This window comes from Myotis lucifugus, unplaced genomic scaffold, assembly GCF_000147115.1.
Source record: "Myotis lucifugus unplaced genomic scaffold, Myoluc2.0 scaffold_206, whole genome shotgun sequence".
NCBI classification, from domain to species: Eukaryota; Metazoa; Chordata; class Mammalia; order Chiroptera; family Vespertilionidae; genus Myotis; species Myotis lucifugus.
In genome coordinates, this window is record NW_005871254.1 from 1,328,991 (window position 1) to 1,346,276 (window position 17,286).

General features: G+C 39.8%; 1 protein-coding gene and 1 pseudogene across 4 annotated transcripts in view; both read left to right on the forward strand.

Annotated features, from left to right (window-relative positions):
• The window catches only part of PARG (poly(ADP-ribose) glycohydrolase), a 184,458-nt gene that overhangs the window by 108,059 nt on the left and 59,113 nt on the right, over positions 1-17,286 (forward strand). For all 4 annotated transcript variants that reach the window (XM_023761300.1, XM_006097553.3, XM_023761301.1 and 1 more), the window contains 2 exons: positions 7,176-7,255; positions 13,617-13,677. In XM_023761300.1, coding sequence (XP_023617068.1) covers positions 7,176-7,255; positions 13,617-13,677 — 141 coding nt within the window. The remainder of the gene's footprint in view (positions 1-7,175; positions 7,256-13,616; positions 13,678-17,286) is intronic.
• LOC102425578 lies at positions 9,191-10,916 on the forward strand (annotated as a pseudogene).

The following is a 17,286-nucleotide window of genomic DNA, read 5'->3' on the forward strand; positions in this document are numbered from 1 at the left end:
CCAGCAGCAACTACAGTGGGAGAGCTGTTGTGCAGGAAACACCCCTATGGAGCAGGACTTGCTTCAGTGGGGCTTTGGTGCTCACTGAGTCTGCCTGTTGAGTGTGTTGCTTATGGATGTGTAGAGTTGTAACCTGCTATGGTCTGAAGCTTTCCACCAGGTGCACTGGCTCTAGCACCTCCAGGGAGGTGCAAAGTCAGCCACTGCCTGGGGACACCCTGCAGGAGCTATTTGTATTGAATTTGGAGGTGACCAGGCAAGCTGTGAAGCAAAGCAGGCTGGTGCTAGTGCAGGGTCTTGGACCTTTTATTGATAGGTTTGGGGCATGCTGAACCAGTTGCAGCTTGTTTGAGATATTTCAGCAAAGTCTGAAGCCTGAGCAAGTACAGGCCATTCATATGGAAAAGCTGCTGGAAACGGTATGGGTGGGGCTGCAAATTGGATGGGGCGGGGTCTCAGGGAATCACCAGGGCAGAGCAAACAGATATACCTGCCAGTCAGCCCTGCCATGGGGGAGGTCCCAGCCCAGGAACAATGACCCCTGGGAGCACCCCTGTCAGGGAGAAAGCCGCCTCCAAGTTCCTGCCCTGATGCCAGATAATCCAGTTCCTCCCTGTATGTGTCTGGGTCTCCCAGAGCCACCACCCGGCACCCAGCTCTGGAGCTCAGAGGAAGCAGGAGCTTGTCAGTTTGTGCGCCGGCCCTTTATAAGGAACACCTGTGTCTCTAGCAGCCTCTATGTCACTCAGCCCCAATCCCTGCTGGCTTTCACAGCCCAAAGTTACGGGGACTTCTCATTCCAGCTCTGGAACCCTGGGTTGGGGTATTAAAAAACAGCATAAATTGGTGTTAGACCAGCCATTTCCGTGCCTCTGCCCCTCCTACCAGTCTCCCTGTGCTTTTTTCTTTACTTCTCTAGTTGTAGGACTTCCATTCAGCCAGCTTTCAGGTGGTTCTGAATGATGGTGGTTCTGTATTTTAGTTGTAATTTTGATGTAGTTGTGGGAGGTGGCGAGTACAGGTGTTTACCTACTCCACCATCTTGGTTCTCCTATTTATTACTTTTTAAAAATATATATTTTCATTGATTTTTAGAGAGTGAGGAAGGGAAAGGGAGAAGGGAGAGAGAGATAGAAACATTGATCAGAGAGACAGTTTAATTGGCTGCCTCCTGCACGCCCCCTATTGGGGATCGAGCCTGCAACCCGGGCATATGCCCTGACCGGGAATCTAACCAGTGACCTCTTAGTGCATGTGTCGACGATCAACCAACTATTGAGCTACACTGGCCAGGTGAGCATATATTACTTTTATAATTAGAAGAAAAATAGTTACTTAAGAGGAGGAACAAGTCAATCATCAGAAATGGAACTGAAGACACACAGTTACTAAAAAGAATGGACAATTTTTATAATTTGATTTTGAGAGTGGAATCTTACAGATTTTTAAAAAAATGTATCTTTATTGTTGAAAATATTACAGATATCCCCCCCTTTTTTAATCCCCATTGACCCCCTCTACCCTGCACCCACCCCTCCCAGGCCTTCACCACACTACTGTCTGTGTCCATGGGCTCTGCATATATATATATCTAAATTCCCTAATTTCACCCCCCTCCCCCCACTCCGACCCTCTCACCTTCTCTCTCAGATGCTTCATCCCACAGATTTTTTTGAGCCTTTCTTAAACAGCTAGTGTGGGTAGTTTATTCCTTCCTAATTACCGCCCCATAGACACAGTATCATTACCTCCCTTTTACCCTAATTTTTCTGTTTTAGCATGTAAAAGAAACACAGGGGCCCTCTGAGGGTTGTGCACCTGCCACACTGACAGCCTTCTTCTCTCAACAGTAAAATGAACCACAGGTTTGTTTTTCAGCTAAACTTCTGAACAGGAATGTTGGGACTTCTTGGAAACAGCATCTTCATCTTTTTCATTGTGCATGGTCATTTATCTAAAGATGGAGCTGGTTGGTTCTGAGTGTCAGCATGCTAGGCTTTGATGAGAAAAGAAGCTGAGCCACTTTTCTTTTCTTTTTTAATCCTCACACGAGGAAATTTTTTCATTGATTTCCAGAGAGTGGAAGGGAGGGCGGAAGGGAGGAGGGGGAGAGAGAGATGGAAGGGAGGAAAGAGAAGAGAGAGAGAGAAACATTGACAGGAGAGAGAGAGACACATCAATTGGTTGCCTCCTGCATGCGCTCCTACCCGGGCTGAGGAACCTGCAACGGAGATACATGCCCTTGACCAGGAATGGAACCCACGACCCTTTAGTCCGAGGGCCAAGGCTTCAACCACTGAGCCAAATCGGCCAGGGCTGAGCCACTTTTCTTAATGAAGGGAATATGGACTAGAACAATGTGAGCATTTTATGTAAATGACTTGTGTGTTTTTGCTGGCTATTATAGAATGCCTTACCTCTAGCACAGATCCCTTGGCTTACTTAACATTATCTGAAAATTTTTCTGCATGAGATGATCTCTTTATTATAGCTAATATTAAGTACTTTCCATTTACCAATTACTGTGCTATTTTTAGTTTAACCTTTGTGTTACTCTTATAAGTTAGGTATTTTTCTCATTTTTTCAGATGAGGAGATGAAGGCTTAGAGCTAGCTGGTATAATTGGGATTCAAACTCAGGAGTACATAGGCAGCCTCTAGAAGCTGTATCCCTTAATCCAGCGGTTCTCAACCTGTGGGTCTCGACCCCTTTGGGGGTCGAATGACCCTTTCACAGGGGTCGCCTAAGACCATCGGAAAACACATATATAATTACATATTGTTTTTGTGATTAATCACTATGCTTTAATTATGTTCAATTTGTAACAATGAAATTGGGGTCACCACAACATGAGGAACTGTATTAAAGGGTCTCGGCATTAGGAAGGTTGAGAACCACTACCTTAATCACTCTACTATATAGCCTCCTTTCAATGAACTGTATTAATACTTCTTACCTCAGAGCTAATAAGAAATTAGAACTACCCTTAGAAATAATTATTGATCTGTAAAATGAACCAAAGCCATCTGTCAATCCAAAGTGACCATGAAAAATTGAAACTCACAGTATCCAAGTAGCATTTTTACCAAATTAGAATTTAAGCAGGTCTGCTGATGATTTGAAACAGGCATACTCTTGTCTTCCTGGCTGACAGATGTTCTTTTGGTCACCAGAACATTGAAAATTAACTATGGCAGGTTAAGCCCGTGGTAGTCTATATAATCGTTTTAGGGACTCTTCAGCAGCCAGGATGTCCGCACTTGCCTCTCACTGGGATGGCAGGGGTTTTTATAAGCCTAAACTAGCAATCAACAAGAACCTGGATTATACATGATCATTGATGCAGTCTATTGACAGCAGCTCACTTTGATTCTATCGATGCACTTTTCTAGGTGGGGAAGCTTTATCCTAATAGGCTCAGTTTGAGTAAATGACTTGTCAGCAGAACTGGGACTTGAATATTGTCTTCTGTTCAAACTCAGTGCTCTTTCATTATGTCTTGCTTCCTCTCAAGAACAAAATGCTCTGAGTGTGCTCCTGAAACAGAACACAACCCAAAGTTCCCCTTTTTTATGTGGCTTATGAAAGATCAAGTACCTAATTTGATGAGCCATTTGGTAAGCTGATTATGGAACATGTTGTTGTGTTTTCATTTTTGCATAGTTGCTATTTATGATTATAGTTTCTGGCAGTTGGAATCTATGTGTGTGTGAGCACTCATGCATATTTAGTCTCAAAAGAGGTATGCCTAGCTAGTTGATTGAATAAGAAAAATGGTTAAGAGTTTGTGGTGGGAGGCTGACGTCAATAAATTGAATAAGTCTTCCTTTTTAAATTATTGTTGTGTTCTTCCAGCCCTGCTTAGTTATGTTAAATGTCCGTGACCTTTTCTCCTGCTTGCCTTTCAGGGCCTAAACATTCATATAAAGGCTCCCAATGTGATTAACATTGATGCTTCTAAGATTGCTTAGAAACTGATGGTCAGAGATTAATTGTGTGCTGCAGCAGTGGTCAGCCCAGGAGGCTTTTACATCTGCCTCTTCTGGATTGAAAATGCTGCTGGGGCCATATGGCAGAAAGGACTTTCTGGCTGGGTTTCAGATTATCATTTGCTTCCATTTTATAGTGGAGGTTACAGTGCTTTGGGTTTGATTTACTGTGTACTAATGGAATTAATCCTTAACTTAAAATCACGTGTGTGTGTGTGTGTGTAATCCAATTCCAGTAATGTTATCAATATGTCATTCAGGGAAAGATTTTATGAAACTACTAGAGGCCCGATGCACAAAATTTGTGCAAGGGGCTCGGTCCTCACAGCCCCGGCTACCTCGGCCCTCCTGGCCCTGGCTGCCTTGTGGCCCCACAGCCCTGCTGCCCTGCTCACTGGTCATTCTGGAAGGTCGTTCCACCATTTGGTCTAATTAGCATATTAGCTCTTTATTATTACAGATGTTTCTATGTATGGAAAGAAAAATACCAGTTAATAAGTATCAACTCTGATTGACTTACTCCCTTGAAAATAAAAAGTATTTTTAGAACAAAGGTGAGGTTGCCTGACTAACTTTTCCTGTTTGCTTTCTTTAATAATCTGTAATTATTCAGTTAAATGCCAAAATGTCTTCCCTATATGCAGAGGGGTTATTCTGGCATAGTTTATGTTCATGTTTACATGCATGCCTGCTGACTCAAAATATGCCTTCAAATATACGTACCCAGGACCTGGAAATCTAAATTTAAAAAAAAAATTGGTGTTAGGAAGTAAAAAAAGAAAAAATTGGATGGTGCTTGATTAGTATGAGAAATCTAATTGTCTCCAGTCTCTTGTCTCTCTTGAAGGCTCTGTGTTTGTCTCTCTGAGTGTCTTTGCATGTGAGTTTCTGTTTCTCAGACTCTCCCTTGGTCTCCAGCCCCATTCTGTCTATCCCTTTCTTCCCTCTTAGTCTTCCCTGCTGTACTAGTATCTTTCTGTCGCTCTCCTTTTTCTGGCTCCATTCTCAGTTCCTTTGTCTTCCTTCTTTCTCCCCAGAACTGTTCCTCAGATAATACATCACTCTTCTGATAACTTTCACTAACGCTGTTTGCCTGTGTTTTTGTGTTATTTTTCACTTGCTTCCATATCAGGGTAATTCATTTTATCTGGGTGGCTATACATAGTACTATAAAAATTCACAGCAGTGAAGTCTGAGAATTGGCATAAGTTTTAAACCTGCTTCATCTTCCCGGACTTTCTTTCCACCTCCCCCTTTCCTCTGTGCCTCCAACCCCCACATACGTCCTTGCTCCACAAGGAAGATGGCAAAGCATATTTGGTTACATAGTGATTTGAAATCAGGCTGTGAAACTCACACACAATGATTAATCAGAATACATTGAGATTCTGCTTGATTTGTACCTCTGAGGTTTGGACCTGCAAAATCAACAGTGGTGCTCATTTGTAGTTGGTGGTAATAGCCACATCATCTTTCAGGGAAGTCATATCCTTAGGTTAATAAATCTGCAGTCCCAAGAGGCTCCTAAGGTTAATAATTTGTCATCATGGTTATGAAATATGTGACATTGTATGTGATTTTACATATAGCTGATCTCATGTAGAAATTAGGGATATTTTTTATGTTTTGGGAAATTATTTCTTAAGTTCAGCCATTTTCTTCTCGTAGTGCAACAGTTCTGTGGAAGTGGAACTTTTTCCTCCTTAATTGAATTGTATAGTCCTCAATTCATCTCTGAGAAAGGTGGTAGCTGCCTTTATATTAATACTGCTTCCCTCTACTAAGTAGTAAACCTAGAAAAGGATTTTGCAATGGATTCCAAGGTATTTATTTAGTAAATCATATTTATTTCATGCAGGATGTTTAATTAAACTGCCAAGTGGCTTCTTCTTTATTCTGACCATCATTTTGATTTAAACAAACTCTATTTGGTTGACACTGCAGAAGAAACTAAGCTGAAACCTGCACTGTCAGATATCCTTTTTGGGGGGGCAGGCAGTTTATTATTATTTGTAATAAACATTTTAGAAAAATAAGTTAGGCGAGTAAAAATTATTACATAGGCACAATTCTTTTAAAAAATCGGTTAGATTTTAGATTTGGTTAAAATGCTTTCTATTATTAGTATTCTTTTTAGGAGATAAGTATTCAGATAAATTGTTTTCTCAGAAATTGACTCTGAATACAGAATTTCAGATCACTGAAAACAGGTCATTTGAAATCTGTATTTCCTTCCCTTTTTCTGATTCATTTTATTTACTCAATAGGATTTTCTCATGAAATTAACTTTTTCCTTTCTGCATAGTTATATAAACGTGCTTTTCTGATGAAAAATTTTATCCATTTTGACGCTTGTTAAAGTGAACTTTTACTTGAAGTATTTCTGGTTTTAAAGCCAGGATATATGACCAGAGGCAGATAAATAATATCTCCTTATTTATAGTCACAGAATTTCTCTAATTTTTCAGTGCTTTTGGAAAAGTAGATCTTGTGCCTAAAAGCATGCTTTTGTGATTGAAATCTTTTAGTGAACTACTTACTCAGGTCAAATGCTTCTAAAGCCCTTCTTTTCTTTCCCTCGGGATAAATTGCATAATGTGTTACCAATAACAACGCCACATCATTTCAAAGAAAACTAAAGTAGTACAAGTCTAGGTTTCTGGAAACCAGATGGCGGGTGGATAGCCCTATTTAACAGGTTACCACGCAAAGAGTATATTCGTTTAATTACCAAGGATTGGTCATTCCTCTAATCTAACATCTTGTTATACTGCATGTCATTGTCCTTATTGTTCTTGCCTCCCCAACACAAACAATCATGTGCAGTCTTTTTCAGATACTGTCTTTGTTCAATCATTTAACTGCCTAGTAATATTGGGAATTATAAATATATTTGCCATTGGGAAAAAAACAAGCATTAATTCACTGGCTTAATTGTCTTTGGGGGACCAGGTGGTGCCTTCTCCCTGGAGGAAGATAGACTGGAGAGACGAGTTGTTAGAGTACCATCTGACTTGAACAACTTTTAAGAAGTCTGGTTCTAGTTGCTTTCAGTCCTTTTGAATCCAAACAGTTTTCAGTTCTCTATTATTACAGAATTACTTTCTGAAAGAATTAGTTATTTTATTACTGGGTAGTAGTATAGACTTAGTTCTTTGTGAATCTTTGTTTTTGGTCTCTTTCAGGTTGTTTGAAGGACGTTCCTCAAGAAAACCAGAGAAGCTTAAAACGCTCTTCTGCTACTTCAGAAGAGTCACAGAGAAAAGTAAATTCCTTTCATTCTTAACTATAATTTTTATCACTGATGGGAGACAGTTCAGATCAAGAACATTTTGTGTTCAAAGTACACCTTCCTGCCCAAACCAAATAATTCATTATAATCTAGATTTTATATACATGTGTGCCATGAGTGTGTGTGGGTCTTATATATTCTAAAATTAGAGCAGCGTAACATACCATAATGTGTTTTCATGAATAAAAACAAATTAATATTTTCAAAAGGAAGTATGTTGACCAGGAAATGCATTTTTTGGTGTTCTTTATTTAAAGAAGCATTGACTTTTATAATTAGTTTATTTGTAGAAGTCAAGCAATTCATTGTCTTCCTATAGGTCCCTCTCTTTTGTGTCCCCTTTAAACCCTTTGCAGAGTTCTTATAAAGCAGTGTTTCACTTAGTGTTCACATGTCTGTCTTCCTCTGTTGAACCTCAACCATCTTGTTTCCCCAGAGGCTAATTGCAGCCCCTAAGGTAGTGGTGGTAAATATCTGACCAGTGCTCTTAGTAACCACTGACTGTAGATTGCTATTGCCACTTCTGTCCTAGGAGCTGGGTAGCTACAGACACTTTGTTAACATCTGTAAGCCTCAATTTCTTCATCTTAATAGAATGATGATAATTATCTCATAGGCTAGTTGTAAATATTAAATGAAGTTACGTGCTTAATAAATACTAGCTTTTACCAGTGGGTGGCTTTTCTTACAAGTTGGTTTTAAAGAAAACCGAAACTTCTCAAAAGCTTGCTTTTGCTAACTCTGGTCAAGTGAAATGAGTAATGAATTCTTTTTAGTTCTGGTCATACAGGTTGTGGGATTATCTTGAAACATATCATTGAATCATTTTAAGGTCATTTTTTTCCTTTTGTAAGTATCTCTCATTATAGTATATTTAATTGGCACCTCCCCCCCACCCCCCACCCCCAGTGTATTGCTATTGGACATTGTCTCCCCCCCCTTTTTTTTTTAAGGAATCAATTATTAGGATTTGTGAATTTAAGGGAAAATTTTATATGCTTCTTTGACGGGTTTATTTATTTCTTAGCTTATCAATTTTTAGTTTTGTGCTCAGTACAGAATAAAATATTAAGGAAAATGAAGGCTCATTCAGGCTATGATACATAACACCAAATTAAAATTTGTAATAACTCGTTAGAAAAAAGTACTTTTTTGCTATTCTAAATCTAAATAGAATGAGTTTCATTATTATACTTAGGTAATTCAGTGTTTACTTTTCTGTCCTTGGAGTCAAATCATGTATATCTTCTCTAGGCTTCTCTATGTCTCCTGTAGAAAAGCTAACTTGCCTTTCTACATTTTAGGATTTTAAATAATTTGAGGAAAAAAGCTAAAGTTTTGTTTTTCTTTAAATATATTTTTATTGATTTCAGAGAGGAAGGAAGAGGGAGAGAGAGAGAGATGCATCAATGATGAGAGAGAAGCATTAATCGGCTGCCTCTGGCACGCCCCCTACTGTGGATCGAGCCCACAACCAAGGCATGTGCCCTGACCAGGAATCAAACCATGACCTCCTGGTTCATAGGTCGATGCTCGACCTCTGAGCCACATCGGCCAGGCTAAAGTTTTGTGTGTTTTTCTTTTTTTCAACTAGAAATTTATAAACCATACTAAGTGTTAGAAATTAATCACACTGAAAAAATAAGTTGTAATTAGACATTTTATGTTCTGGCTTTTTTACTATATATGGTAATGTAGTTCTTTGTAGAAATATAGAGAAACATGCTATAGGTTTTCAGGATGTAAAGCTACAGGCTTAAGGAGGAAATACTAAGTGGAATAAAAGAGGTTTGCAGTTTAATAATTACCTTATATAGAAGTTCTAGAGTCTACTGAATAGAAACTATAGGAATGTATTTAGGTCTCCTCCTCTTGCTCCCTTGGTGGGGTGATGGTGACTGTGCACCAATGTCAGCATGGGCTACACTCACCGACAACTACCAGCTCTTCAAAGGAGCTTGGCAAAGGTGCTTTCCTGTGGTCCACAGGTGTGTGAAGAAAACCCCCATGCAGCAGTATGCAGCAAAAATCAATACCAAGAAGTTGGTCTGCCCGGGATCACCAGAAACTAGAACGTGAGGCCTGGATATATTGACTTTGGAGACATCCATTGTGCATTCCCATCACAGTATTTCAGAAAAAGGGTTTCACTACCTTGTGTTTGACCTTGTTACTGGTGGAGAGCTGTTTGTAGACATCATATCCAAAGAATCCTACGATGAAGCTGATGCCAGCCACTATTTACATCAGATTTTGGAGAGCGTTAACTACATCCACCAGCGTGACATTGTCCACCGGGACCAGAAGCCCGAGAAACTGCTGCTGGTGTGTAAAAGCAAGGATGCTGCGGGCAGCTGGCTGATTTTGGCCTAGCCATCCAAGTACAGGGAGAACAGCAGGCTTACTTTGGTTTTGCTGGCACCTCAGCTTACTTGTCTCCTGAAGCCTTTTTTGTTGTTGTTAATCCTCACTTGATATTTTTTCCATTGATTTTTAGAGAGAGTGGAAGGGAAGGGAAGAGACAGAGAGAGAAACATCTATGTGAGAGAAACACATCGATTGATTGCCTCTCACATGTGCCCTGACCAGGGCTGGGGATCGAGCCTGCAACTGAGATATGTGCCCTGGACCGGAATTGAACCCATGACCCTTCAGTCTGTGGGCCGACATTCTATCCACTGAGCAAACAAGCTAGGGCTGTCCCCTGAAGTCTTGAGGAAAGATCCTTATAGAAAACCAGTGGATTTCAGAGCCTGTGGAGTCATCTTGTATATTCTGCTGGTGGGATATCCTCTCTTTCAGGATGAGGATCAACAGAAGCTATATCAGCAGATCAAGGCTGGAGTCTATGATTTCCCATCCAGAGTGGGACAGTGACCCCTGAAGCCAAGAACTGATCAACCAGATGCTAACCACAACCCTGCAAAACATATCTCAGCTGACCAGGCTCTCAAGCATCCATGGTTCTGCTAACGGTCCACGGTGGTATCCATGATACATCATCAGGAGACTGCGGAGTGCTTGCGTAAGTTCAGTGCCCGGAGGAAACTGAAGGGTGGCATCCTCACGACCATTACTTGTCTCCAGGAACTTTTCAGCTGCCTAAAGCCTATTGAGCAAGAGGTCGGGTGGCGGTGACAAGGCGCCATAAACCACTATGGTGGGTAACATTACAGATGGGATCAAGGACTCCACAGAGAACTGCAACACCACCACTGAAGATAAGGATCTCAATATGGGAAAACAGGAGATCATTCAAATCACAGAACAACTGATTGAGGCCATCAACAATGGAGATTTTGAGGCCTGCACAAAGATTTGTAATCCAGGACTCCCTTCCTTTGAGCCTGAAGGCCTTGGTAACCTTGTGGAGGAATGAATTTCCGTAGGTTTTGCTTTGAGAATCTTCTGTCCAAGAACAGCAAGTGCATTCATGCCATCATCCTGAACCCACATGTCCCTGTGATCAGAGAGGACACAGCTTGAATAGCCTACATCCACCTCAATACATCGATGGGCAGGGTCCACCTCCCACCAGCCAGTCAGAGGAGACCCAGGTCTGGCACCGCTGGGATGGCAAGGGCTCATTGTCCACTGTCACTGCTCAGGGGCCCCTGCCCCACCGCTGCAGTAAGCTCTGCCACAGGGTCATTAGGAGATCCCAGCTGGAGGTCGAACCTTTGCAGCCAGTGTCTCTGGAGGATCCCGAGCGACAGCAGCAGTCCTGTTCATTTGAGGTTTAAAACAATTAAATTACAAACCCACCCACTTGCCCTTTGTGTCTGTCTCTGCTGTACTGAGGTGTTTTACATTTAAGGAGAAAAGATTGTTTTTAAAAAGATGGAAAAAGAAATGTATTTAAAGTACCATATATTTCATCAAATCTAGGATATTGTAGATGGTAGGAAGTGCCATTATGTTATGTACCACTAAGAAGGAAAAAACAGGATGGGGAATCGTTGGAGACCTCTCTGATAAAGCTGGCACACCAAAAGTCTACACCCTTAGTCTAAGGATACATGAGGAGTTAACCTGGCTGTGCAGAAAAGGGACAGTAAGCAAACCACTGTCAATGTTGGCACTGGGTAGAGAGCGGAAAAAATATCCTCTGAGAATGTGAATCAAGTTTGGGGTCCAAAGTCATATTACCCGTGTGATCCACAAAAGCCTGCAACAGAGGGCTTACTTCAGACTGATCTGAGGTTGGTGGTGCTCTTAGATGATGGCAGAAGCAGATGCACATCTTCTCTGGAAAGGTTTGACTTTAATCCAGACCAAATGCGATGGATAGATACCTTGGACTATGAAAGATGTATTTCATTTTCAGAAATTTAATACATGAAAAAATGTGCTTTTAGAATTGATAAAATACAATTCCATCAGGACCAACTTTTGAGTGTTGCCAAACATCAATATTTGTAATGAGGATCTTGAGACTGAAAGATTTTAAAGGGCTTTCTGAATTAAATTATTTTCAATATAGTTTTAAATAAAGTATCTTATAGGTGGAGTATTTAAAAATTAATGATTCATATGCAGTATGTATTTTGAATTATTAAGGAAAACATTTAATCAACCAAAATAACTTATTCTGGCATGAAAGGTGCCTTTTTATGGAAGAAAGGTAATAGGCATGTTCTCAAGGTGTTTTTGTTATTAATTGAGGCCTGGTGCACGAAATTCGTGAACGGGGGAGGGAGGTCCCTCAGCCCAACCTGCACCTTCTTGCAATCTGGGACCCCTTGGGGGATGTCCGACTGCCGGTTTAGGCCCGATCCCACCGGCAGTTGGACATCCCTCTCGTAATCTGGGACCGCTGGCTCCTAACTGCTGGCCTCCCTGATTGACCCTAACCACTCTGTTTGCTTGCCTGATCGCCCCTAACCACTCGCCTGCCAGCCTGATTGCTCCCTAACTGCTCCCCTGCTAGCCTGATGGCTCCCTAACTGCTCCCCTGCTGGCCTGATCACCTCTAACTGCTCTCCTCTGCCGGCCTGATCACCCCTAACCGCCTCTGCCTTGGCCCCCGCCACCGTGGCTTTGTCCGGAAGAGATCAGGTCTAATTAGCATATTACCCTTTTATTAGTATAGATATCTTAAGAACCATGTTTATATGCTTTTACTTTTGCTTTGCCAGTAGTGTTCATTTATGAATTTCTTTTGATCTTTCCTAGTGTATATGAAGGACATTTAATGTTCTTACTTTTCTTACTGACTGATGTTCATGACTGATAATACTAACATTAGTTTTCTATTAATAGAATTACTTCTCTAGTATTTGAATTGTTTGACTTCTTGTGAGTTTTAAATATGCTATCCATTTGTCTTAAAGATAGACATCTAAATATTTTATAACTCATGTTAACAAAATTTTATTTTTTAATATAAATACTCCATATGATTTTTGAGTTATTAATGCTTGTGACTGAAAGTACAGAAATGTAGAATCATCCAAAGAAATGAAACGATTGCTAAGCTTTCATTGGAACTCTACCACCATTATCCCTAATAGTTCCTGACATTTCTCTTTGCTTAAGAGCTTAACAAAACAAACAACAACAAAAGGAGAAAACAAAAATGGCCTGGCTTTTTTAGTTTATTCTTTGATCGAATCAAACAAATTACTTTTGGCCAGCTGATTTATTTGTTGCTTTTGCTACTAGTTAAAAAATAAACCTAACAAAAAAGGATCATATCCTTTAAAATTTACTGTGTTTTGATCTTATATGTATTGCTACTTGAAAACTATGTCATCTTTCTTCTCTAATCATTTAGAACACAGTAATTCCTCCTTCCACCTAAGGCACCTTATAAAAAGAGCAATTGCATATCATCTAAGCCCTGGATTTGGCTATGTCACCTCCAAAGGCTTGCCAACAATTTTCTTTTTTTAATCCTAGACATTTTTTTTCATTATAAAACATAAGTATGTATACATTCACCAGTTTTTAGATGTAGGGTTAAAGTTCTTCTTTGAGAAAGAGTCCATCTACAGATTAAAATCCAGTTTTGTCTTTATTATGTAAGCTACACCCATTTGCATCTTTTCCCCCAAATTATTTCTTAAAAGTGTTTGCAGTTTAGAAAATGACATTTAAAAAGTACCAGCACTCACATCCTCCTGTTGTGCTGCTGTTTGTGTAGTTTTTTGTTTTAGTGAGGACATGCTATTTCATAGAAAGAGTTCCTACTGTAAGGATAATATTATTTTAAATCACTCTTCTGTTGTATTCCAAAACTAGTTTTATAGCCATTGTTAGACCCATTCTTTTACTGAATATATGTATAATCTTTTCAAAATCAAAACTTGTTTTTCTTTTATTGCTTTTGTAGAACCTACTGGGTTGGTGACATTTACAAGACAGAGTCTTGAAGATTTTCCAGAGTGGGAAAGGTAATGATAAAAACAATGCTGCAATCTTAGAATTAGAAGAACTGTTTTTACCATGAGAGGATTTTATTTTACAGCCCCTGGAAAGATGTTTTCCAAACTCTTAATTGCTGTTTTGCTAGGCAGTTTCTTCTCATAAGAACCTAACAAAATCCATTGATAGCTTTCATTGTTAGAAAGGTTATGCCTTTTGAATCAAAGTCTGCAACTCTTTGACTTCTTCTACTGTTTTGCCTTAGTTTTGTCTTCTGAAACAAAGTCCTGTTTAGAGGTAAGGAGTTTTGTGCATGAAGACACTGATATTAAATGGAACACCAATATTTATTGTTCCTTCATACGCTCCTTTTTTGGTTAGTATTTATATTTTATGGCTTTTCTTCCTGGAGAACAAGATTGAGAAATTTTTTGTTTGTTTGTTTGTTTGTTTGTTAATCCTCACCCGAGGATTTTTTCCCATTGATTTCTAGAGAAAGTGGAAGGGAGGGGGAGAGTCAGAGAGAGAGAAACATTGATGTGAGAGAGACTCATTGACTGGTTGCCTCCTGCATGCGCCATGACCAGGACCCTGAGATCGAGCCTGCAACCGAGGTACATGCCCTTGACCAGAATCGAACCTGGGACCCTTCAGTCTGTGGGCCGACACTCTATCCACTGAGCCAAACCGGCCAGGGTGGGGAAAAAATTTTTATTAAACTAAAATATAAATAGTAGTTACCTAGAATTTGCCTGATAAGAATTTTGAGGTTTGTCTGTCCATGTGTACTATTGGCAAATTTTGTGGAAGTTGCTAATTGATTGTTTTGTTCTTATTATTTATCTGTAAATACTGAGGAGAATAATAACCAATCTGAGTTAATCAGATTTGTACATTTTTTAGTGTCCTGGAATAGTTAACACATTTCCTAGTCTAGAGCAAATATCCAAAGCACTTAAAGTAGAATGGATCGACTTTTTCAATGCATGTGAGGACATGACTAGACATACTAAATGCATATTTTGAGTGTGGATTCTGGTTAACCAGTGCTTCTCATTTTCACATTCTAATAAAATTTATTTTAATCCTCACCCGAGGAAATGTTTTTATTGATTTTTGAGAGGGAGGAAGAGGGAGGGGGAGAGAGAGAGAGAGAGAAAGAGAGAGAGAGAGAGAGAGGGAGAGAGGGAGAGAGGGAGAGAGAGGGAATTTCTTGCCTCCCATACGAGCTCAGACAGGGATCAAACCCACAACCTGGGTATGTGCCCTGACTGGGAATCAAATCTGCAACCCTTTGGTGCACGGGACTATGCTCCAACCAGCTGAGCCACACTAGCAGGTCTAATAATTTTTATTGTAGTTTTTAATTGTTTTGTTTAGAGTAAGTGATGAAAGAGACTCACTCTTAAGGGAGTTAACTTAAGAAGGCACATCTGCTTAGGTGGCTTTCCCATGGTGTCTTCGTTCATCAAACATGTTTATTTGCGAGGTGAAAGAAAAATAAACTTACTTTAGGAGGCTGACTGCATGGCTGAGATGATTATTAATAGGGGGAAATGGATAAAAGACCAAACACCTGAAGAAAAACAAAAGCAAAATTGAGCCAAAAAGGAAGAGAACATGAACAGCATTTTGGAGTCATGGCATATTAGAGATTAAAATTATCCCAGGAAATCATTGGGTCCGGGGGCCTACTAAAAATATTGTCAGCTCTATACTACCTATGACAGGTGGAAACTAGGCAGCTTCAGTGGTGGGAAGTACACAACTTCACCTCACTCGGCTGCTTGTGTTATTATCTAATACTGTCATTCACTAAAAAAGTCTGTCTTTCCAATAATCCCTCTCTTCCCATTCCTGGTTCTTCTAGAGCTACAATAAGTAAATTTAATTTTCTTTAACGTTCAGCATTCCTTCATGTATCTTAATGCTTTCCTGACTCACCACACCTATAACAATGCACACAGGTACATACAAACCTTACTCATTTCTTCTATTTCACATATAATATGAATTCTAAATGCTTTATTTCTGCTATTTACATACCCCAGACCATTGGTCCCTCTTAAAATATGGTGCCTAGATCTAAAAGTAACAATCTGCTATGTTCTCTGCCCAGGTCAGGGTACAGAGGATTGCTCTTCTTAGATCTTCAATTAGTCTGTAATAGGAATACAGATGTTTTGTTCATGTCACTTCCATGTAGATTTTATAGGTCATTCAGAGGGCTTGTTTTCAGTTCAGCTCAGGATCACCTCTGCATTCGTCATTTATTTGACTCTAATGTGAAAGTACACTCGTTTACACATTGCCATCTGGGAGTGAAGGGATAGGTCAAAATGCAGAGATCTGCAAGGTGCTGTGTCAGTGAGATAATTTTGCCCCTAAATACGATCAAGATACTCCCCTTAACTTTGATAGACAAAATTTAACTTGGTAGCCTTTCTAGCTTTTTGTTCTCTGTTTTGTTTTAGTTGCTTTATAAGTGAGTTAGAGAATATAATTAATATCCATCTCCCAGACTCCACAGAACCAGAAACATGCATTCACTTATAGAGGAAGGATGAAGAGGAGATGAGGATTCTTGGTGTTTCAAGAGTAAGGGGCTAAATGGGTGCCAGGAAGTTAGAGGCTTTCTGATGACCAAGTTTCTGACATCTTATAGTTAACCTTTTGATTATCAGTAAATGCCTTAGCCAGGCTTAGTTAATCACCGACAGCCAGAATAGGCTGTGTCTTTGATTCCTGGAACAGTGAAATGGAGAATTTTCTAGGGCTAGAAGGAGAGACCTGCTTTAAAAAGCTAGAAGGATGCTTAAAAAAACAAAAACCTGCCTGGCTGGCATTGCTCAGTGTTTGAGCATCATCCTATGAACCAGGAAGTCATGATTCGATTCTTGGTCAGGGCACATGCCCGGATTGTGGGTTCGATCCCCAGTAGGGGGCATGCAGGAGGCAGCCAATCAATGATTCTCTCTCATCATCGATGTTTCTATTCTCTCTCTCCCTTCCTCTCTAAAATAAAAAAATATACATATTTAAAAAAAAACAAAATCTCTGCCCCATTTTTATCTATTTCATAATTTTATTGAGAACTGTGCTGTAAGTTGACAACTTCAGTCATAGAGAATCATTGACAACAGTTGAGATTTCTGTTTTGAAATCCTGACTGACAAACCAGAGGTTTCTGGATCATGCTTTTTTAGCTTTTCAGTAGTATCCTCAAAGGTGGTCTCCTCTGGAATAAAATGACTAGGAAAGTGGGGACTCCCCCCCCTAAAAGGAAGTTAAAAAGTCAAACTTATAATACAATTTTTACGAGAGATTTATAATGTAATTTATTCTAAAAGTATTGCATACTGGTTAAGAGTTTGAACCATTGATTTAGGCTACCTGGGTTTAAATCTTTATTGCTTCATTTACTAGCCTTGGGCAGGTAACTTGACTGCTTTCTGTGCCTTGTTTTCCCATCTGTGAAAGGAAGGAGTGATAGGGTTGTGAGGATTAAATGAGTTAATACAAATTAAACTCTTATAACAGAACATATATTGACTTACCTTCTGAGTTTAAGGCTATCAGTCTGAAATGTATTTAGACTCATTGAAACCAGGAAAAAAACAAGTCACAGTAAGTAAATA